General features: G+C 41.9%; 2 protein-coding genes across 3 annotated transcripts in view; both read left to right on the top strand.

The window, feature by feature from the left end:
- Nucleotides 1–300: 300 nt before the first annotated feature.
- sh3bp5la (SH3-binding domain protein 5-like, a) lies at nt 301–7,788 on the top strand. The gene is made up of 6 exons (XM_074652795.1): nt 301–1,036; nt 2,287–2,349; nt 2,765–2,893; nt 3,293–3,457; nt 5,192–5,365; nt 5,652–7,788. The coding sequence occupies exons 1-6, from the start codon at nt 812–814 to the stop codon at nt 6,180–6,182; spliced, it is 1,287 nt and encodes a 428-aa protein (XP_074508896.1). The 5' UTR covers nt 301–811; the 3' UTR covers nt 6,183–7,788.
- Nucleotides 7,789–8,430: 642 nt separating this feature from the next.
- The window catches only part of gabbr1a (gamma-aminobutyric acid (GABA) B receptor, 1a), an 85,089-nt gene continuing 69,565 nt past the window's right edge, over nt 8,431–23,954 (top strand). Inside the window, exons 1-7 of one of the 2 annotated variants that reach the window (XM_074652794.1) lie at nt 8,431–8,777; nt 9,178–9,237; nt 14,011–14,097; nt 14,362–14,426; nt 16,113–16,251; nt 21,019–21,204; nt 22,877–22,894. In XM_074652794.1, coding sequence (XP_074508895.1) covers nt 14,019–14,097; nt 14,362–14,426; nt 16,113–16,251; nt 21,019–21,204; nt 22,877–22,894 — 487 coding nt within the window. In that variant the 5' untranslated portion in view covers nt 8,431–8,777; nt 9,178–9,237; nt 14,011–14,018. The remainder of the gene's footprint in view (nt 8,778–9,177; nt 9,238–14,010; nt 14,098–14,361; nt 14,427–16,112; nt 16,252–21,018; nt 21,205–22,876; nt 22,895–23,954) is intronic. The other variant, XM_074652793.1, reaches the window with a different exon arrangement.

Raw genomic sequence — 23,954 nt, 5'->3', positions numbered from 1 at the left:
ATAGTATAGTATAATACAATATAGTATAGTATAGTATAGTATAGTATAGTATAGTACAATACAGTACAGTATGGTAAAATATAGTATAGTAAAGTATAGTATAGTATAGTACAGTACAGTACATTACATTACAGTACAGTATAGTAAAGTATAGTATAGTATAGTATAGTATAATACAATATAGTATAGTATAGTATAGTATAGTATAGTATATTACTAATGAAACATTAGAATTCTAGAAAGATAGTTTAATTTCATGTCAGTCAGTGTTGTGTGGATCTACGGAAGCCGCCGTGGCCCAAACACGTTCGCGCATCCGTTTCCCTGCTGCTAACTGAACTGTCTGTTTACTTCATTATCAACGATGATGTGAGACCGGAGCCGCTAGCTAGCTAGCCTAGCTACAGTCATGAAGAGCCGGTGAGAGATGGAGGAACAGACACACATATTAATGTTCCTCCTTTTACTTCTTTTCATTCACGATAGCTGATTATTTGTTTCCACCTGTTCTGCTTGTAAAGGACCGTTAAAATCTTAAATTAGCCTTGTTAGCATGTTAGCATGCTAGGCTACATGCTAAGCTACATGCTAGGCTACATGCTAAGCTACATGCTAGGCTAGCTGTGCAGCGGGTTTATGGCAGATTGCAAACTGGACAACACTGGAAGTGTTTTCTAATTGAGTTGAGTAACACGGGCTCTGTTTAATAACACCAACCGGAGCTTTAAAGGTTGATTAGCCACCACGTGTTCTCCCTGGAGGAAGCAGCCTTTCAGCTAACACCGCTAGCTGCTGCTAGTGAAACTGTGTGATGGAGCCAGGCGCCTTGCGTGAGAGCCCCGCCGGCTCTGGGGAGTCAGACGCCGGGGACTGGAGGGAGGTGACTCCCGGTAGAGAGGAGGAGGAAGAGGAGGAGGTGAAAGCTGCAGAAACTCCTGAAGCAACAACACTGGAGACCTGTGATGAAGGTGAAAGACAGAAAGGAGTTGGTGAGCAGCTACACAGCCCCACAGACGAGCTGGACCCCAGAATCCAGGTAGGACAACCTCATGTTAGTGCATATTTATTATGATATCAAGCTTAGACTTGCATACTAATAGCTAGGGTCTAGTTATCTGGGTGGGCATCACTGGAACATCATTGGTTAAGCCTAACAGAGAGGTAGCTCCTATGTGTCTAATATTATGTGCATTGCCCAATCTGTGCAAAACCTTTTGATCTTTGTCAGATCAAAAGTGATTATCTTGCTTGTTAAAGGGACTGTTTGTAAGAATCAGAAATGCTTGTTAACAGCGACACCTGTGGCCATTAAGTCAACAAAAGTCAGTGTCCTGTTGCTCGCGCTTGTGCTCGCTCTACATAGACTTGAATGAGCATTGCTCAAAACAGTGAGGCGACACACGTCAGCTAAAACCACAATATCACTCTATATTTCAGCTGCTTGGCAGTAATGTTAGCTGACCAGACGAAGGTCTCTCCATGAATCGATGCTGATCCTAGTGTTGGCTGAAAAGAAACGTTATCGTCTCCGACCGCGGTCGGAGGGAACAGGGGTGACACCGGAGTTTTGGTCGGAGACGATAACGTTTCTCGCTGCGGAGCCCCGTCACTTCACAAGACACGGGAAACCTCTGTTGGTCTGGAGGAGCTGCAGCATTTATTTCTGCACAAACGTCCACACTAGATATTCTCAGAGCTAAACTAACTCTTCTGCAGTGTGGAGTGTGCGCGCATGCACGTGAGGTGGAGCGAAATAGTGAGAACGAGCGCGTTGTGTGAGTGAAGGCAAGCAGGTAGAGGAGCAGAGTACAGCAGACTCCGGCCCTGGAGACCAAAGCTACGGTCTCCCCCGCGTACTACGACCACGGCCAACACTGTTTTGCAAGACGGGCTTCACTAGATACAACTTTGAGATTTTGGTGCTTCCGTGTAGTTTGTGTTGGAGTCTGAGTCTGAACAGCGTAGCCATATGCGAGCGCGCATGGGAAACCGACCCGGTAGATTTATACGTGTAAAAAGTTACAAACAGTCCCTTTAAGCCTAACGGAGAGGTAGCTACTATGTGTCTAAGATACGCATTTGCCCATTTCATTTCATTCCTGCCCCAGTTTGCACCTCCCCTGCATTATTACCATTGATTTATTTAATTTAAATGTAATAATAGTAATATACAAGATGTAAACTGGAACGTATTTCACCCAAGTGTTAGAAGAGTATACAATTTATATTTTCTAGTTGTTAATAAGAGCCTAAAGCAGCACATAATTAATTTTGTTTTTCCCACAGGAAGAGTTGGAGCATCTAAATGAGGCCAGTGCAGAAATCAACAGACTGGAGCTGCAGTTGGATGTAAGTAAAAAAAATACACATTTCTTAGTAAATAAAAATACACTCTCCTCCTAATTGTTCAGTCTTCCTATACATGACAAAAAAAAATATGGAAAACAGATTGAATAAAATCACTTTGATTTTGACAAAACAAAACTCATGAGAATTGTGAAAAGAACACCACCCTAGGAATTGCTTGCTATCTCTGTTGTTGAATATTTTATTAGTCTACCCAAGACAGTGCTCATCAATATGATAATTTAGTTTTTTAGTATCTCTAAGCATAAGGTCTGGAAAAGTCACAACTTTTAAAATGTTTTGGTGCTGATAGTTTTTGACACTCAAGTGAACTGTATGCTCACTTGCAGCATCACACTCCTGCCCATTCCATTACAGGGAAATCCAATCTTGTAATTTTCATCCATTATCCACCCAGGATGCCAGATCAGGGTACCGGAAGATCCTCACAGAGTCTGCCAGGAAGCTTAATGCTCAGAGCTCTCAGCTTGGGGGCTGCATAGAGAAAGCAAGGCCCTACTATGAAGCTCGTCGCCTTGCGAAAGAGGTACACACTATCAATAACTGTATACTGTCTAAATATGTTTACATGTGTCATGTATTTAAAAGGAAATCTTCTTTGTCAGAAATACAGTTTACTATATTAAGATGCAAGTTCTAGCCTCAATGTGAGCAAGACCTTCTGAAGTGTCCTTAGACTAGGCACTTTGTCCTTACCAGGTCCAGCAGTGTAGAAAAATACAGTACAGTTAAATATATGGTTGTTTTCCTTTACTCATCTGTTCCTTTCTACATTTATTGGCCTGATGGACATCAAAAACTATGACTCACAAGCACAGTTTGACAGTTCTGATTGTAATTGAACTAATTGGTAACAGAACAGGGGATGGTGTCCTTGTCATATTCCACCTCTGTAGGCTGTAAAAGTTTTGTCTGTTCTCTGTAGGCACAGCAGGAGACCCAGAAGGCAGCTTTGAGCTATGAGAGAGCGGTCTCTATGCACACAGCTGCCAGGGAGATGGTCTATGTGGCAGAGCAGGGTCTGATGGCTGATGGCAAGAACACCCTGGATCCCACCTGGCAGGAGATGCTCAACCACGCTACCTCCAAGGTAACAAAAGCCCCTTTCCTACTGGACAAAAAAATCCCACTAACATCTAGCTTTTGTGTTTAGTGGGGACGGTTACAATCGGCGTTCATTTCCCGGACAAATAACTTGGGTATTTGTTAGGGATGTGCATTCCAAGCAAAAATATTATTTATAAAACCACTGGGAATTAGTCGATTATTATACAAGTAATCGCTGCATACCTCCCCATCCCCCCCCCACCACCACCCCTCAACGCAGCAGCTGCTCCGCGGGGAGAGAGACAGACACAGTGGGGGAAAACGACATGTAGCGCCGGCACATTTTCCCATCTAACGCTATGGATTAAGATTTTTTTTTCAACCATATTGTTGGAACAGTGGAAGAGGCCGGTGGAAAGACAAACCGAGACGGTTTTGGTGAGTTTTATTTTGTTTCTGTCGGGTTTGAATGACGATATGTTCCGCTGCTGGAACAGCTGATCAACCTGCTGAAACTACGAGGGGCGCGCACACACACACACACACACACACACACACACACACACACACACACACACACACCTACACACACACACACCTGCGCTGACAGAAAAGAGCCGAACTGAACATGCCACACAAGTTTTACAAGGCCTATTGAAGGAGGCTGGGTCACGCGTCATCAACGCGTCTTATCCTTGGGGTGCAACACATGCAGTAAAATCTGGTCTGCACTCGCTGAAATTGAGCCAATTGCAACGCACGACCACCGCTCCAGTTACACTGCGCATGTGTTATACCACATGTCCGCCCGTGTCCCAGCCTCCTTCCATAGGCCTTGACGTTTTACCGGTAGTAACTTTACTACCAGGCAGCGCATGTGACAGTTAATACAAGGGAAATGTATACTTTTTAAGAAGGGACAAATAGTCGCATAAACTATTTGAATTTTTTATAATTTAACGACTGTTCGAAAAATTTTAAATCGACCCATCCCTAGTATTTATCGGCTCCGATTGGCAGTAACTACCTTAACATTTTCACTCTTTACTAACGCCGCTTCCGGTGCCGGCTGGCACATCCGTGACATCGAAGGTGACAGCAGGAAAAAAAACAGAAGGGCCAGTGCAATGGATGATGAATGTTCTAAGGTAAAACATTCACTGAGAAGTACAAAGAACAAAAATATTGTCTAAAACTTGGTGGGAAGTGACATATAAATAAAACAAGAGGCTTAATCAGTCTAAGTCCATTACCTTGTTTATTTGAGCATTTTTACATGTACTAAACGAAAGAAGAACAGTCTTGTTAAAAGAGAACTCCACTGATTTAGCATTCAGCACTCCTATAACACTGACTCACGATGGGCAGTCAAACCTGCAGTAGGCAGAATGTTTTTGGCATCATTGGGCAAAAATTCCGTAATAACCTTTCAGCATATTGTAATTCCAGTGTTCTGCGCCTTCTCATGGCTCTGTTTTCGGGCTTTAAAAAAATCTAGCCCGTGACAGGAGACTTTGACCAATCACAGGTCAGTTCAGAGAGAGAGCGTTCCTATTGGCTGCTCATTCATCGGAGGCAGCTGTAAATCATTCGCGAACTCCGATCAAATTGTCAAACTAGGAAGGGATTGTTTTCGGATTACCTGTCTCATGCACTACTGTCAGGATATAGTTAGAGAGAGGTCAATGCCTTGTACTTGTTATCACATTAGCTTCGGCTTTGTGTTTGTGGGTGTGTGTGTGTGTGTTAATATCCTGCTTCCGCGTGTGTCTCACAGGTGAATGAAGCCGAGGAGGAGCGACTTCGCAGTGAGAGGGAGCACATGCGCGTCACACACGCCTGTCAGGAGGCCGAGGCTCGTGTTCAGATGCTGCAGAAGTCCCTCAAAAGAGTCATTGTGAAATCCAAACCTTACTTTGAGCTCAAGGCCCAGTTCAACCACATCCTGGAGGTAATGCAGACACAGGGGAGCCCACTAATACCTCTTGTTTGTGAAACCTTAAACACATACAAGATGTTCTGTGCAGTGTACTTTGTTCTCCGTCACTGCCAGTTTCCCCATTCTCCAAAGAAAAATCTGTAATTTAGTTGTGTTGTAAATATGCTGCTGAGTTGGCAAAAACTGCTGTGATATATTGTGTATGTTATGGATTTAGTAAAGGTCACTGGTAGGTTATGGCATAAAATCAATGTTGAAATTGATGATAAAAGTTGCTGTGCCCTCTGTGTGACTCCAGGAGAACAAGACCATAGTGATGCAGCTGGAACAGCAAGTAGCCAAAGTGAAGACCCGCTACTCCATCGCCTTACGGAACTTGGAACAAATTAGCGAGCAGATTCACGCTCAGAGGGAGTCCGAGGGAGGACGCACCAGCGTCTGCAGTGGGCGCAGTCCCCCCGTTGGAGCCGAGTCCGACGTCAGGGTTAAGAAAGAAGGCGGAGCCTGCGGTGGTGCGATGGGGACGGACCGAGTGGATTCAGCCATCGAGCTGGAGAAATACAAGGAGAAGGAGAATGAAAAGGAGAGGGAGCGGGCTGGGTCGGATTCCCTCTCGGTCTTCAGCCTGCAGACCATCGCTTCCGACTTGGAGAAATACGACTCCATCGAGCACCTCGGGGACCTCAGCGATGTCGGGAGCGTAACTGGGGATGAGGGGGAGAAAGAAAGAGGCGGAGTGATGGATAGAAGAGACAAGCGGGTGGAAACATCCGCCAAAGAGCGCCAGCAGCAGTTCTACAAGCAGCATCACCGAAGCTTCAGTTTGTGAGGCTGTCATAGATATAAAACGGCTAAAAAACATTGCAAAAGTAATGTGAGTTATCAAGAAAGTGTAAATTAGGGTAAACATCCCTGACACATAGGTACCAACCAAAGTATAAGACATTGAATTTGCTCCAAATCAGGAGCGATGCAGTTGCAGGTGTATGATATGATGTGATGGTGTAAATAAGCACACGTACGTTGACTGACAACACATTATTCTAATGCTGACACTGATCAATAGTTAATATTGCAGCCTAGTTAGAACACTACTGGAATTTAAAGAGCTTTCAAACCTCCAGGACAAGTATACTGTATATTCACTCCCTCTGAGGGATTCCGGGTAGAATTTGTTCCTTGAGCATGAAGGAACAGTGAGGAATGATCAAAAGCCCCGTTTGAGCAGACATGTTTAGAAAGACGTCATTTCTTACTTTCCCAGTCTAATCGTTGATCTAATTTGGTGAGACTAGTGAAAACAAAACCCTCCATTTCCCCCTCCCCCCCTTCAGTCGTGTCGAGTCTTATCAGCGATTGCTTCAAGGTAGAGGGGTCGCAGCAGGATCTCTCCGTACACACTGAGATCCGCAAACATATCCACCCTCATCAAGTTAGTGCGCAGGGAAAAAATGACAAACGATTCTCTGTCGGTGCAGAGTGAAAGCATGTTTGAATTCACATTTCACATATTTATTTCCAGTAACATGCTGCAAGCGGTGCTTTATTTTTGGCACGAGAGAATGCGTTTTTTGACAATTCCTTAAAGTCTGAATGTGATAAAGACTCTTTCCCACTCCGACAGCATGCTCTCCTGGTTAGCTATCTAAGCAGACATTTATGACATGTATTCGGGGCAAAATGCTGAAACAGAAACTGACATATTAAAGCTAAGAGGATGAAGCTGTAGCCATGTTTTCTTTTTTTTATGTCGCTATGCTGTAGTCTTATGAAAAAGCCTTTCCAAAATTTGTATAATTTGGATATTGTTTACATTTGTACCAGTGGATTTCTCTTCCTCTTTTGTTTGCCTTTTTAAAAACAATATGCCCTTGTTGTAATTTGAAGTGTGCCTTGACACAGAACAAGTAACAAATTTAGCATGAGTAGCACTTTGTTGTAAACTCACCTGTAGTTCTGTTTAGAACCATTTAAAGAACAAGCGTGTGCCCTTTTAGGATTTTTAAAAAATAATCGGGAGTCACCCGGGCACCACTTCCGATGAGACTTGAAGAGTTATGATTTTTTATTTTTTTATTTCTGTACTTCCTCTTATGATATTGTACTTTGATTGTCAAAGTGTGAGATGCAAAACGATGAAGTCAAGAAATGACTTGTAAATGTATGTAATTATTACAGAGCTGGAAAATACTGACATGTACAGTTACCGTGTGTTAACTGATTTGAATGTTTGACAAGTTTTGTTGTACAGATGTTCTCACAGTTTGTCATGTGTATTTAAAATCATTGTCGCAGTTTATCTGAAGCACCTCACCTTCACTCCTGTCTTAACAAGTCACCCTTTTAATGGCATTTGTGAATTAGTCACAGAATGTCACTTTTTTAATTTATTGCATTGTCATATCTATAATCAATAAACCAAATCATACTTCTTGGGGGCTTGTGTGATTCCCATATTTGATATCTTGTAGGACTTATTGTAGAATTAAATGCCGTGAGGCAGGTTTAGGATGTGAATTTTAACAGATGCAGGAAGAGGGATGATGAGAGACGGGGAGAGGTTATGTCTTTCTTCCCAGCCTCCCTTCAATTATTCAGCAAGATATATAAATATGAAGCAGGATCTCAGAATAGATGGAGCAGAGGATGTTGGGAAAACACACACAAAAGGGGAAACAAATATCTAGGAGGCGATGGCTTTTGATTTAATAGATGACCAGTGTTGTAGAAATGACTGCTTCGTCGACTTTACTCCAAAGGGCTTTGGGATAAAGGCTTAAAATGTAGTCACTGTTAATACCACGACGCCATATCTGCACCTCCATCCGTGTCTAGTCCTCCTGCAGTGATCTAATTATTAACGGTGGGATAAATCTACAAGCTTATCATAAACCCAAAAGCCTCCTCGTAAGATTCATTGTGATATTTCACTGTCGTGGGCCCAGTACCTTCATCTAGGAGAAGAGGAGGGGTGGAGAGAAAAACACATAAATGCGTGAGAGAAGGACTGTTACGCACGGTGCGTCTCCATCATGACGTCGTGAATTAGCTCCAGATTGTAGAGGAGGAGGAGGAGAGAGAGAGAGAGAGAAAAAGGAAGGGAGTGTGGTGAATCGGTGTTTCGTCGTTTCATGGGGATGCGTTTGTATATAGTGCATGTATATTTATTTTTTGTATTTGTCATTTCTTACCATGCGTAAATGCAATACATGGAGGAGAAAAAACCCGAATGAGATCCGTTTTGTTTTTGTAACATCCTGTTTACGAACCGGAGAGCAGCTTGCACATTTATAGCCATACTAATACAGCCATAAAAGATCCTTGTAAAAGATGCATATTTGTACCAAATAATCCGACATTTGGGTTCTGGATGATCCAGCCTGGAGGACGCACTGCTATCTGACTGAGCGCATCGAAACTAATAGTAAGTACACATGCTATACTGCTTTGCTTCAGGGGGTGCTAGATAGATAGATGCTACTATTATTACCCATTATAGGGTCGCAATAAAATGAGACTACATTTATTCCGTTTCCAGTGCACATAATAATCTACACAGATGACAAATTTCGTGCTTCAAATTTGCATGCAAACGCCATTCATTTTCCATTATTGGCACAGGCCAGATTTGTTTTGAGTTCCTTCTTGCAAGAATCCCAGTCTGCATTTATTATATGCACTAAAAAAAAGACATGATTGCACATTTTTTTTAAAACATCATTCATTTAATGTTTTATTTAAGGCGCTATACTTTTTGGAGATCCATGCATATGAGGAGGACAGTATATACGGGCTTGTTTAATATGGTCGGCCTTCCTCTACAGGCCATCACATCACGGATTCCCTTCGTCAACAGCCCGACAAGTAACTACCGGTAGCATACGGTTGGTGGCACCCTCACTGTGACCCTCACGTCTCAATAGTTCATGCTCAGCCATGCACAAAATACATCTGAGTCTATGTGTGTGGAGCTGCTCAGAGCTTGCATGGGTTTCTCAACATTGAAGCTGTCTTTGGTGCTGAAATGGACCATGGGTCATCCCTTTCCACTGCAGCTTCCGGGCATTATAAACACACACAAGGAAGTATAGGCAGTAGTGTCTGTGCAGCATTTAGAGGAGGGTGTGGGTGTGGATGGGCTCGTCCTGTGTGTGGAGCTGCTAAGAGCTTCTCAACATGGAGCTGTCTGTTTGGTGCTGAAATGGACAATGCATCATCTCTTTCCACTGCAGCTTCCGGGCATTATAAACACACACAAGGAAGTACAGGCAGTAGTGTCTGTGCAGCATTTAGAGGAGGTGGGTGTGGATGGGCTGTGTGTTTGTTAACAAGCTGTTAATGGAGCTATCCATGGTGCTGAAGGTAGAGGAGCTGTCCATGGTGCTGAAACCTTAATTGCATTTAAAGCTGGAGGCTGTGTCTGCTCAGTGCAGCCACAGCGCCCATGGAGTCAGCTGGCTTTCTGCTGTATAGGCTGGCTTCATCTGTGCTACACTCACTCACATACACTTTGCACTGTGTCACTGTGACCCTCACGTCTCAAGACTACTAAGATTTAATATTCTGGATAGGATTGACATCTATCTTATCAGATTTTAAACACCTTAAAACCAGCATCACCTCACCTACCTGAGACCATTACACCATGTGTGAAATGCTATGGATATTAGTTTAATAGCGTGAACAGAGGAAACCGCCGCTGTTTACAGATGCAACTAACTGTTATTTTCATTAGCGATTAATCTACCGATTATTTTCTCGATTAATTGGTTGGTTGATAAAAAGTCCAAACCCAAACACATCCAATTTACAATGATATGAAACAGGAAATGTGAAACAGTGAGAACAGACGCAAATAAGAGGAAGTTGGGACCAGCAAATGTTTGGCGTTTTTGCTTGTGAAGTGACTCAAATGATGGATTGATTAGAAAAATAGTTTCCGATTAATCTTCTGTTGATCAACTAAACATCTAGTTCATGCTCAACCATGCGTAAAATACATCTGAGTCTATGTGCACCGTGCGTGGTGCACGAAATGAAAACCATGGATCATCTCTTTCCACTGCAGCTTCCGGCATTTATAAACACACAAGGAAGTATAGGCAGTAGTGTCTTTGCAGCATTTAGAGGAGGTGGGTGTGGGTGTGGAGGCTGTGTGTTTGTTAAAGGTCCCATATCATGCTCATTTTCAGGTTCATACTTGTATTTTGTGTTTTTACTAGAACATGTTTACATGCTGTAATGTTAAAAAAAAAACTTTATTTTCCTCATACTGTTGGCCTGAATATGCCTGTATTTACCCTCTGTCTGAAACGCTCCGTTTTAGCGCATTTCAACGGAATTGCAATGGAGTTGTGCTGCTAGGCAACAACTTTGGTCCATGTGTACTTCCTGTCCTGTCAGTAGATGTTATTCACATACACTGACACCAGGAAATAAACTGGGACACATTTAGATTGTTTACGTTTAAAACTGTATAATGGTCTAAATATTGTATATTTGTGACATCACAAATGGACAAAAATCCTGACAGCTTGTTTCAAATGCACAGTTTTCTGAATACGGGCTGTGTGTATTTCCCTGTGGATAGAGCGTTTCGATACTTTCACAGTATTTATATAGGACTTAAGCCTGCTTTATAATAATAAAAACATGAAAATCTCACTTTTTATAAAATGGGACCTTTAACAAGCTGTTTCTCAGGGCTGCGGTGTTTGTGGAGCGGTGGACGAGCTGTCCGTGGTGCTGAAGCCCTTAATTGCATTTAAAGCTGGAGGCGAGTCGGCTGCCTCCCCCCTCCCCCCTGTCTGTCTGCTCAGTGCAGCCACAGCGCCCATGGAGTCAGCTGGCTTTTTGCTGTATAGGCGGGCTTCATCCGTGCTACACTCACTCACATACACTTTGCTTTCATCCGGCTCAGTGTGTGAGCGCTGATATTAATGACTCCTGCTGGGCTGTCCTTCTTTGTCCCCTCCTTTTTTCTCTCTCTATATACTGCCTCCCCCCGTCTCCTCCATCTCCACCTCCATCTCCATCCCTCACAGGACAAAACAAGCCCACACTGTACTCTGCCAACACACACACCGACACACACACTCTCTGGTGGTGTCTACCTCCTGCATGCTTCTTGTCAGTGAACTCTAAAAATACACTGGATAATGCTAATGAAGTATCCAGCAGAGTTTGTCTGTCTTCCACAAGCAAAGCCTCGCTGCCATCTGTCTCCTTCACTGTGGTGCTCTGCTTTGTTAAGCCCCCTCCCCACCCCCGTACCCACACACACACACACACACCACACACACACACCCCCTCCACCCCCTTACTGCCTAGTTAAGAGAGTGTATGGATGTGTTTATGTTTGTGCATGTGTGACAGCCTCATAAAGCAACATTTATTATTCAAAACTGCAAATGAGCAGCTATATATAGTATAGTGTTTATCATTGATACAGTCAGTTGTGTTTGTGTGAGTTTGTTTCGCTGCCTGCCAGTGCTCGAGGCGCTGTGGCTCACGGGACTCAAGGGTCTTTTGGCTTTTTGCATGCTTAACATATCACACTCATTCTGTACTCTCGAAAAAACGGCACGTTAGGCAGCAAGTGTGGCGGCCAAGTGGCTTGTCATTTCACCATCCTTGTAAAGCAAACAGAGTCTCTGTGGGTGAACTTAATGTAATAAGCTTGCCTATACATTACATGGGACAACATTTTCTATTTCTTATTCGTTGATATTACAGATATTATTCGTTGCTTTAATTGTAAATTCAAGGGGAACTCCTCAGATTTTACACATCAAAGTCTGTTTACAGATCTCGGGGAGCCCTACTGCATATGTGACAAACAAAATGTTGTACAAAGCCTTTTGTGGCTCCAGAGGGAGCTGTGTGAAGTCTGATAAATTGCCTTAAGTGGTGTCAAGTTGCATTGTGGGTAGTGTAGGCCCCATGTTTTGACAAGGAAGAAGAATGTATGGCATAGAGAGGCGAAGTCCAGCCCCTTCCAGTGGGACCTTATGGTGCCTTCAATGGGGTCGTGTTTACCGTGTTCATGAGCAGAGTTCATATGAACGCCCCTCTCTTGTGGTATTCACGACTTCGTAAGTGAAAAGTTTCTGAAAGCTCAGAGTTCACGAGTTATGACGTGTTTGCTGATGTTGTCAGAAATGGTGGAGGCCATGGAAGTTCATTTTTCGGTACATAATAAAAGAATGTATTGTAATTTTAGTCGTTTATTGTTTTTCTTCATAATTTCATAATAAGTCTGAGGAAAATGTTGATATTCCCAACGGCCTCATCTTTCTCCTCTGTCATTAGGCCTTTGCATTTGCTGCATTATGTTACCCTCTTGCTGGCTTGCTGAATTGCTAGCCTCTGTGGCTTCTAGACGCCGACGGTAACGTTAATACTGCTGTTGCTTAGCAGCGGTGTTCTCACGACTTAACCATTTGAACGCTGAGCATATCGTGTACTCGACAAAAGCTCACGAGTTTCATTTGAAGGCACCATTATTTCGTAAAAAATATAAAATGAAATATAACGGTAGTTATTACGGCGCGAGACAAATATTGTTTTGATCTCGTTTGAATTGCGCCATGAATCACACATATGATGTTTGGCAATTTAAAAGATCATTTTGCAAGTCAAGAAAGTCTCAGTTTGTTGTAAGACTGTTTAGAATTAGAAGGACTACACACCCAAAAGTTGCCTAAGTGACGTCTCTCTCGCTGAAGTTAAGATGCCTGTGTGTTTCGTACTGGGATGTACTTACACCAGCTGCATGATACTGACAAACTTCTCTTGACTTGCAAAATTAGGTTTTAAATTGCAGAACATCATATGTGTGATTCATGGTGCAATTCAAACGGGATAAAAAAAATATTTGTCTCTCGCCGTTAACTACCGTAAATATTTTTTTCCCAAAATACGGTCCCATGGGGTCCACCAGAAGGAAAGGGACTTCTGCTGCATTGACTCTTTTTTTTAACTGTCCATTGTGAGTCTGACAATGTTAGCATATAGAAGTGCAATGCTAAATCAGTGGAGAATCGTAGCAGAGCTTCCATGTAGGTGAATAGGTATGGTGGGTCATTGTGCCTATAAAATCTGTCAACCATAAAAGCACCTTCCTGCCTTGTAATGGAGAGCTTTTTGTGTCCACAGCGTACAAGCTGTTCCAGACACTTTTCTACCCTGACATGGAGAGAATTCAAGTCTGCCTTGGCGTGAAAAATGTTTCTATGGGCAGCCGCTTTGCAAAAGAAATATCAGTATCAGCCATCAAAACCTGAGATGAAACTTTGTGTACAGGGCTTTTGATGGGAAGCCAAGCTGGCTATCAACTGAACAAGGGCTGTTTGCACTGTAAATACAAATAGAGGCAGGGAGAGAAAAGTGGACTCATCTTGCAGCTCATCCTCTCTGTGAGGCTCATCAGTCAGGCAGGTTGAAAAGGGAGCGTTTGTGCCAAAAAGTTGATGCATCCCTTTTTAGAAGGACAGCAGTGGACCAAAAATGACTGTATCCAAGGACTGAGAGTGTTGAGAATATTTTCTCAGTAACCTTTTTCCTCGTCTCTCTTCTGTCTTTCTTAAAAAATCCTCAATTTCCCCGTTCCCCTACTTTCTTTTAAAACCTCTCTCTCTCTCGTCCTTCTCTTTCAGATCCAGTGATGGCACGACTATTGTTTCTGATTATTCTCCATGCTCTTCCGTCTCTCGTTGTGCCCATACATAATTCATCAACTGGAGGTAATTTGTGTGTGTTTGTGACTGAATACGTGCGCTAATCTGCATGTGTGTGTTTATAATATGTCTTAATGGACAGAAGCAACTCCGCAGAGATTGCTAAGTGACCTGAATGAAGCACTGTAATTTGTGCGGGGAGGAAGGCATCAGTTAAATTGACAATATGTCATGTTGCTGTAATATATCTACATTATCTGGAGACAGAGTTTTCCCCTCTCTGCTCTTCTCGTCCTTCATTCTTCATCCTCTTCTTCTCTTTTGTTTCAGGCTGTGCTATCATCAGGCCTCCCAGGGATGGGGGGATCCGCTACAGAGGCCTGACACAAGAACAGGTACACAGGATGCTGTTACTGCTCTGAATCTAAATGGCACAACCTCACCTGTCAAATCAAGCATATTAAACCACAGTTGGCTTGAAGATTTTCAAAATAAAAAAACACAGAATTGGCAGTATTAAGCAGCTAATACTGTATCTGCTAACTGAAATGTTATTTCTTCCTAACTGAATTTGAAATAGAAAACATAATGACAGCCTGAGAAATGAAACTGGCGGCAATAACACTAACATAAATGAGCTGGTGAATATTACACCATAAGGGATATTTTAGCTAATGATATAATAATATAGACTAATGGTGTAATACGTCCGAGAAGAATACCGTGAGATATCAGCTGACATTATTATTACACCATACGTCAAAAGTAAGTGGCGTTATTGCATTTAAAACTTCAAGGAATGATTTGACATTTTTTGGAAAATATACATATTTATTTGCGTTCTTGCTGAGACGAGAAGATTGATACCGTTTAATAAATACGCTGGTTAGCTTAGTTTAGCATAAAGACTGGAAACGGGGCAAACAGGGTGACATGAAGATTAGAAACAATTTATTTTTGTCACGTACAGATAAGTCAAAAGTTAAGGGGTACAAGAGGCATTATTATCGTTTCACATTCATAAAGTTAAGGGATTTTGCTGAAATCTCACTCATCTACCATTGAGTCAGTCAGTACAAGCCAAACAATGTTTAAACATTGTTTAAACCTGCAGAACTTCTCCAAGGATAACAGATATGTGAATTTAATAATTATTAATAATAAAGGCTTATATATATATATATGAAGTGCAGAGTGCGGCTGTCATTCAGTTTAGTACTAACGGCGAGTGGACATGATAAAGTACAGTTAGAGGATCCACCAGCATCGTTTCGCTCTGCGCTGGAAAGTAGTTTAAGATTCTTAAGATGACATAAATCCAGAATATATGAATATTGTTCATTTCAAAAGTTTAACTGCCGGGCACAAGATGACTCCTACTTCACTGAAAAGTCTATTCTCGGTGTATGTGTGCTTTGAGTTTTCACGTTTCACAATTGTGTAAGGTGCATACTGGACCATGATTAGCTTCCAAATTGTTTGTGATGTGGCAAAAATGATGCTCATACGTACACAGTGTTAAACTGAGATTCAATGTGAGCGAAGAGAAACTTTCCTCCTTCTGCAGATGAATGTGAAAACAGACTCTCCTCGTGTATCACAGTAAAGCTCAAACATCCAGGTGAAGTAACAATAGATTTTTTGAGTGGAGGGGGACTTTAAAGCTCGCAGGATTTTAATGAATTCTACACTGCAGTAAAACTCAAATTAGAGGAGAGATTGGTGCAGTTTCAAAGTGTAAGAAGCGACCGACAATTGAGCCATTCAAATGTTTGAAATCTGATTGCACAGCTCTGGGATGTTTGCGCAGTGAACACAGATGAAGTTGGAATATAAAGCTGGGCAATCTTGCTTGTATCCCTCCTCTGACAGCCCATCAATTCAGACAATATTGCTATAAAATGTTCTTCCTAGTAAAACTTTATTGTCACAGCCATATGGCATCAGAGTCTACCATACTGAGGCAGACTGAAGAGGGTCCCTGAGTGAATGAGGAAAAACTGGAATGAGAGAGCATCAATCATGCTTTAATTACTGTCTTTCCTTCTAACAATCGCTCTATGTCTGTGTTTCTCTTACAGATCCGCAGTGTGCAGATCCTCCCTGTGGATTATGAGATAGAGTACATCTGCAGGGGAAACCGGGTGATCGTGGGACCCAAGGTCAGGAAGTGCTTACCCAACGGCACATGGACTGACATGACGCTGCACAGCAGATGTTGTAAGTCCTGTTTCATCTAAATTCTCATCCCCCTTTTATCCCGTCCTCGTCTCATCCCTTTCCAAAACAATGCTGTATATAATAATGACTCCTACTATGTGTTCTGTCTGGTTAAGCAACATCAAATTAAGTTACAATAAAGAAATAAAATACTAGCCCATAAAAACAGAGGGAAGTGTTTCTTCATTACCTCCCATCATTTTTAACTTCCACCTGAAACAAGCTGTGTTAAGTTGTTATGTTGAACTTGTTAGCAAACAGTTGCTTATTTACAAATCCAGCAGTTATGGAACAACATTATAATTCATTTGAAGTCAAAGTGTTCTGTCCACCTGGTGAATGTAAGTCCAATAGTCACTCTCTTTTAGCTCTGTGTTTGGTCTCTACCAACTCCTGAGGCAAATATCTGGGTCTTTAGCTGCTAAATACTCCACTAAGTTCACCAGCTAGTCCCTAACTGTGTCTGTCTGCTGTTTGGTGGTGAGCAGGTAGTGTGCAGTGGGATTTTAGAGCGGTGAGGGTGAATCAAAACAATAAAGTTGTGGGCCAAACAGCTAAGCAATGAGCTGAAACTCCCTGTAAAGCTCTGTAAAGCCGAGGGGAGCTGCAGATTCTCTGAAGGTTCAGCGACCCCTTTCACGTTGTTTTCACATTGTCATTTTATTATAGGAATATAGATTATAATGCTCGAAATAGCTGCCGTTTTACCAGAATTAAAGTAAAACTTGTAAAAGGAACATTACTGACACTATCAAAAAACTGTTGCAATTAGAGGTTGTTATCATGTAGTAAATATCAACAAATGACCACCAAAATCTTTTGGTTGACTTTGAACTTCATGCTTGACCTTGGGAACATTGGGCCTCCTGCAAGAACCACTCGTACGAACAGATTCGTTATTAAGTGGCTTGTACTGAACGAGTGATTTAACTTGCCGCATTCACCAATTTTCTCGTATTATGAATTTTCTCCTACAAACACAATTTACGAGTGGTCCAGACCTGTTGTAGGAGTCATGTGTAATTAGTCTGCTGTTATCCAAATCTAAGCTTTTCACTAATTGATTACATATTTCATAAATTACTTCATAATTATGTTGAAATTATCCTGTTTGACTCTGCAATTCGAATTATAATATAACTCTAAATATATTATTATAGCCTAACGATCACATCATTAAAGAGACTCTATTAAAGAATCAGAAATTGCTTTTAACAGCAACACCTGTGGCCGTTAAGTCAAGGAAAGTCAGCGTCCTGTTGCTTGCGCTCGCGCTTGTGCTCGCTAGACATGAACGAGCATCGCTCAAAACAGTGAGGCGACACACGTCAGCTAAAACCACAATATCACTCTATATTTCACCTGCTTGGCAGTAATGCAGTAATGCAGTAATGCTGACCAGACGAAGGTCTCTCCATGAATCAATGTTGATACTGTGTTTCCTGCTTCAGCCTCCCGAACGTGGTCAGAGGGAACCGGAGTTTTGGTCGGAGACGATAACGTTTCTCGCTGCAGAGCTCCGTCAATTCACAAGACACAGGAAACCTCTGTTGGTCCGGAGGAGCTGCAGCATTTATTTCTGCACAAACGTCCACTAGGACTCACTAGATATTCTCAGAGCTAAACTAAATCTTCTGCAGTGTGTAGTGTGCGCGCATGCACGTGTAGAGGTGGAGTGAGAGAGCGAGTGAGAACGAGCGCGGTGTGTGAGTGAAGGCAAGCAGGCAGAGGAGCAGAGGAGCAGAGACTCCGGCCCTGGAAACCAAAGCTACGGTCTCCCCTGTGTCTTCTGGCCAAGGTCGGGAGGCTGGAGCAGGAAGAGTTGACACTGTTTTGCAAGACGGGCTTCACTAGATAGAACTTTGCGGTTTTTGTGCTTCAGTGTAGTTTGTGTTGGAACAGCGTGGCCGCACGCGAGCACGCATGGGACACCGTCCCGCAATGATTTATAAGAGTGTAAGTGTACGAATTTACAAACAGTACCTTTAATTTTAAATAAAAAAAAATGAATTAAATTACCTCTGATGCTATTGTACAACACAATATCAATATGAACATCTCAAACTGCAAAACAACTTAAATGATGCACTAATTGAAGGTTAATTTGTCAGGTTCTTTTGGAAGAGAGCGTCTTTAGACAGCGTGCTGATATATTGGCAGAGACAGATGAATGGGGCGCAGTTTAAAAAGGCGAGTGTGTGGAAGTTTGAGGTGGCATTAATTTGTCACATATTTTGGTTGAATGGTGCGAACGGTGAAATTCTTCTCATGCCGTACAGATGACATGCCACCATCCAGTTTGTAAACATACTTTGTTTTGTTGAATTGGGATCTATGAATAGGTTTTGTTATTTAGCTGTTTCCTGTTGATTGCTGATTAGCTTTTTTGTCTGTATACTCGGAGGCATGTGTGACTGATGAAGGTCTATAAATAAATACATGTAAACAGGGTCTGAAATTAAGCTTTTTCCTCACCTGCAACTGTGGCAGGTCACTGAACATTTACCTGAACATTACCGGCCATTTTTTTGTCAGCCACTTCTGAAATCTGGGTAGAACGCTTTAGAATAGTAAACACTGAGTCAGTGGTGCCAGACCGTAGATTTATGTAATATATTTGATTTAGGAATTGCTTCTTAAAAATAATATTTCTTAATATCTGCCATGGTGGCAGGTGACCTGAAAGTTTTACCTACCACAGCCAACATTTACCGTGTATTTGGCAGGTGGCAGTTGCTAATTTCATTCCCTGCATGTAAATGTGAACCCATCTGTGATACCCCCATAGAGAATAGTTTGGGCTGATGCTTGCTGGGTACTGATTTGAAGTGCTTACATTCTTGCACCAGAATCAGAATACAAATGAAACAACAATATATCCCTACATCGTTAACGACTTCCTTCAGGTGAAGTTTACATTTCCAACCTTCACGATGTTGATGTATGTTTCCCAGAGCTGAACAAACGAAGTCTTTCCGCTCGCCCTTGAAATGTATGTTAGTCTTTGCAGACCGATACAATCCGAAAGCTCCTTTATCCACATTCTCAATGACGGAGCGTCCATACTCTGCCTAATTAGTGCAATAGCTCTCCTAGCTTGTACATTAGATTATGGTTAAAAAAATAAAAGAGCTAGCTATAGCTCGCTTAGTTTATTTAAGCTGATGTACTCCTTCTGCTTGCTGCAAACTTTGCCTGCAAACCCAAAAAATCTTGTTTGATATTGAGCTCTGGATGTAATTCCTACTCATGTCACATCTACAGTGCCTCTGCTGTATACTGAGAATAAGGCCAGGGATCCAATCAAATCCCTGTTATATCTCCCGTTTTTGTTCTTTCAGTTCACATTTAACATCAGTAGAATTTATTTTTCCCAAGAGTACATTCTCCAAAGCAGGATTTTTTGTTTTCTCTGGCTTACGTAAGAGCACAAGCTGCAATGTGCAGATTGCAGTTTTATTATTGTGCTCACATGCTGGAAGGAAGATTCAACAAATTCGGCAGCTCAACAAAATTTTATTCAAGAGCTTGGCCATTTTGTCAGGGAACCAAACCAAGAGAATCTGTAGCATAGAAAGCTAACATCACAAATGTGGGCTGAAGTGCAGCCTCATATATTTCTTACTGGTGACTAAACACAAAACTAGTTTTTATTTGGGCGACAAGGGGGTTCCTATAGGGTAGTTAAGACTTACTATATTGTGTTTGTATTGTATTTGGGTTAAATGTATGAAAATGTCCAGATGCATCTAAGAGTCCAATACCTGATAATAGTACATTAACATTGTAAACATTTCTTAGAGGTTCAGCAGCTCAAGAGGCAGAAGTAGCAGAAGTTTTTACCTTATTGCTCATTTGTATCCTGTTTTGGTAACACTTTACAATAAGAGTACATTAATTAACATGAATTAATGCATTAATAAGTCAGTAAATAAAGTGTTTAGTAAGCATTTACTAATGGTCTTTATGTTACTTAAAGGGACTGTTTGTAACTTTTTAAGCGTATAAATGTACCGGGTCGGGACACATGCGCGCACGCGTGTGGCCGGAGCCTCTGCTTCTCTGCCTGTTTGCCTTCACTGACACAAGCCGCGCGCGTTCTTGCTGTCTCGCTCCACCTCTAGACGTGAACGCGCGCTCACTCCACACTGCAGAAGACTTTGTAGCTCTGAGAATATCTAGTGAATGTACAGTGGACGTTTGTGCAGAAATAAATGCTGCAGCTCCTCCAGACCAACAGAGGTTTTCCGTGTGTTGTGAAGTGACAGTGACGGGGTGACGGTAACGTTTCTGTTCCTGCTCAGCCACGGCACCGACCTGCTTTTCCTGCCTCTTCCTCCGGAGGGAGGAAAAGCCAGCATTGATTCATGGAGAGACCTTCGTCTGGTCAGCTAACATTACTGCCAAGCAGCTGAAATATAGAGTGATATTGTGCTTTTAGCTGACGTGTGTTGCCTCACTGTGTTGAGCGATGCTCGTTCATGTCTATGTAGAGCGAGCAAGCGCGAGCCCGATGCTGACTTTCGTTGACTTAATGGCAACAGGTGTAGCTTTTAACAAGCATTTCTGAAAGTTACAAATAGTCCCTCTAAGGTATTAACTTATATTATTACCAGGCGGTTTAGCATCTTTCAGCTCATGTTTTGGTTTTCACAGCCCACGACTTTTTGATCCAGTCTAACGGCTCTCATCAACCCTGTTTCCAGACGCTGCAGGCAGGTTGTTTAAAGCATGTTGTCTAATGCCCCCCTCTCTTTTGGTTCCCAGTGCTGCTGTGCCCGCGGGTGTGGACCTCCCTGGAGAACGGCCGGGTGACGGCGAAGCCCCCCGGGCCGCCAGTGGAAGGGACAGTGCTTCATTACAGCTGCCACGCTGGCTTCAACCTGTCGGGCAGAAACATCAGCCATTGCACTAAACTGGGCAAGTGGGACGCGCCTAAGCCCAACTGCCTCTGTGAGTTTCTAAGCCATTGTGACTAAATTACATTTTCACATTAAGCTTCCAATTACAGTAGAATTAAGAAAATGATGTTGTGTGGTGGGATGCCATTTACTGTCTCCGGGAAGATTCAGTAGGGGTAAGCAGTAAATCATGACTTTTACATTATCCTTGCAGCCAGTCTAGCTAACATTTATACCACAGTGTCCAACTTTGTATAAATGTTTCTGATATAAATTCATAATATCCATCATAAGAAGTAGTAGCAAACAAATCCATTCTGATTTATTGTGCTCTGAAAATCACAGACCTTTTTGTTTACCACTTAGGAAAAGTTAAATAAAAAGATATATCATTTAAGATTTACTGTCAATTTTAGAGCTGAGATGATTTGTCCATTAATAGATGAATAGATTTGATAATCGATTAATTGTGCCAGTTGATTTTTGCCAAGCATTCTCTGGTTCCAGCTTCTCAAATGTGAGGATTAGATGCTTTTCTTTGTCATATATGATACTAAACTGAATGTTTGATGAGCTAAAACAAGCAATTTATGGACATTGCTTGGCCTCTGCTTCATAAAATAGGCATTTTTTTGCAATATTTTATAGTCAAAATCGATCAATTAATCTTTAATGAAAGTGACTGTAAGTGATTCTTTATTGGCAGAAGTGTGCATTGTATTCAAACAGATGGAACACATCCATTTCATCACACAAACATGGCTCACTTAGCTTTTGCAGCCTGCCTCACTAAAATGGGAACACAAGGCTTTAAAGATGACAGATAATTACAAACACCTGCTCTCCCAACGGTGAAGCGTTGGTTGCTATAGGCAATAAATGATCCAACCAATCAGAGTGTAATCCCCAGAGGGTAGCTGTGGTATCGTTGGCACAGGACGGTAAAGCGAATGATGAATACGAAGTGTCCCACACATTAAACTATGTACACTGGATAAATACTCAATGAATACGAGAGTGTGAGTGGATTATTTGTGATATCATCGACACCCGAGAGTGTTCTCGGTTACAACAGTTGGCATGTCTGAAAAGATTTGTCCAAATTAGGACACATAAATGAGGATTTACTGAAAGAAATTAGATTGCCAACTGGTCATCAGAGGAGTTGGCATGGCAACCAATAAAGTTGCTATGGGAATGGTAGTATTAGAGGTAATTATCAGCACAGTTGGACTGGGCAACTGAAAGTAGGCGACTTATTGTATAATAATTTAAAAGAAGCTCTACGGTTCACTCATATTTGTACTTATAATGTACTCTGATAATGTTTCATTCTTCTATGTTGTTGCTATAAGAGTTTCTGTGGTACCTACACTATATAACTATATGAGATTTAAAGGTTTTTAAAGTGTCGTTTTGTGGATTACATAATATCTACCACAGTTAGGGACCTCCTGCCAGCAAATAAACTGCTCAGCATCCAACCAACAGTGCATTTCTCAGGACAACTATGATGATGTGTCACTGCCATCTAGTGGAGGGAAATAATTTTAATTTTGAGCTTTACTGCACCAAATCTTTACAAACTCTACATTAGCAATGTGAATGGTTTAGTTGAAAAAACATTAAAATGCTGGAGCAGAATGATCTGTTCCTTCTGGTTAACTGTTTTGGTTTTCTAATCAATTGTTCTTTCTCCTTCTTTTTGTGTTTGCTGGCCAAAGATGACAGTAACTACACAGGTAGGAATCTTCCATTCTTCTTATTATGTCCATGCTAACTCAATCATACTACACCGCAATAGTAGATTAGTTATTATTTTTATTGTGTCGTGGACATATAAGTGCCAAGCCAACGTGGACTTATATGTCACTAAAACATACATTTGCTGCGGTGAAACATTTGTACGACATGAACTTCTCACTTACAGTATTACTTTACAAAACAGAGAACGTTGTCTTCTCTCCCAAGCTAACAAACAAAATCCTCCATCCAGTGAGAAATGTCATCAGGAATGAAAGACTTTTTCTAAAAAAGTGTAGCCCTTAAATGATCATATAATAAAACAAGAAATGTCTCACCTATATCACTGTTTCTCAACCTGGGGTCCCAACCCCCACTAGAGGGCGCCAAAGCCGCACTGGGGCCCGCAAGGCCTTCTTGATTTTAATGGGTGTAAGACAACTTTTTAAAAAAATAAACAGTTGGCCCATATCTCAGTATTCCAATCATTTCTGTGAAGAAAACTAAATGAATTTATTTTCAAAGTTTGGATTATTATTTAAGATACAAACAGGATAAGGGCAATAACTGTGAAGACCTGAACACAAGCTGTATTCACAGAGCCTTCCCTCTCTGCTAAACAGCCTCGTCCTGCATTAGAAAACAACCAAAGAGCTAATAGAACAATGGCCAAGCGTCAGGGAGAAGAAAGCACTGGATATGTCAAAATAAGCGTATTAAAGGGACTCTATGTAAGAATCAGAAATGTCTTGTTAACAGCGACACCTGTGACCGTTAAGTCAGCGAAAGTCAGCCTCCTGTTGCTCGCGCTTGTGCTCGCTCTACATAGACATGAACGAGCATCGCTCAAAACAGTGAGGCGACACACGTCAGCTAAAAGCACAATATCACTCTATATTTCAGCTGCTTGGCAGTAATGTTAGCTGACCAGACGAAGGTCTCTCCATGAATCAATGCTGATTCTAGTGTTGGCTTTTCCTGCTTCAGCCTCCGACTGCGGTCAGAAGGTGGAGCGAGATAGCGAGTGAGAATGAGCGCGGTGTGTGAGTGAAGGCAAGC

This window comes from Sebastes fasciatus, chromosome 12 (assembly GCF_043250625.1).
Source record: "Sebastes fasciatus isolate fSebFas1 chromosome 12, fSebFas1.pri, whole genome shotgun sequence".
NCBI classification, from domain to species: Eukaryota; Metazoa; Chordata; class Actinopteri; order Perciformes; family Sebastidae; genus Sebastes; species Sebastes fasciatus.
Note: the sequence above shows the minus strand (reverse complement) of the source record. Positions and strands in the feature narration are given on the sequence as shown.

What these genes read in the sequence shown, in the direction of transcription:
- sh3bp5la (XM_074652795.1), top strand. Translation starts at nt 812, where the DNA reads ATGGAGCCAGGCGCCTTGCGTGAGAGCCCCGCCGGCTCTGGGGAGTCA. An exon ending in GACTGGAGCTGCAGTTGGAT is followed by an intron (nt 2,350 to 2,764) that starts GTAAGTAAAAAA and finishes TTATCCACCCAG; the next exon opens with GATGCCAGATCAGGGTACCG. An exon ending in AGTTCAACCACATCCTGGAG is followed by an intron (nt 5,366 to 5,651) that starts GTAATGCAGACA and finishes GTGTGACTCCAG; the next exon opens with GAGAACAAGACCATAGTGAT.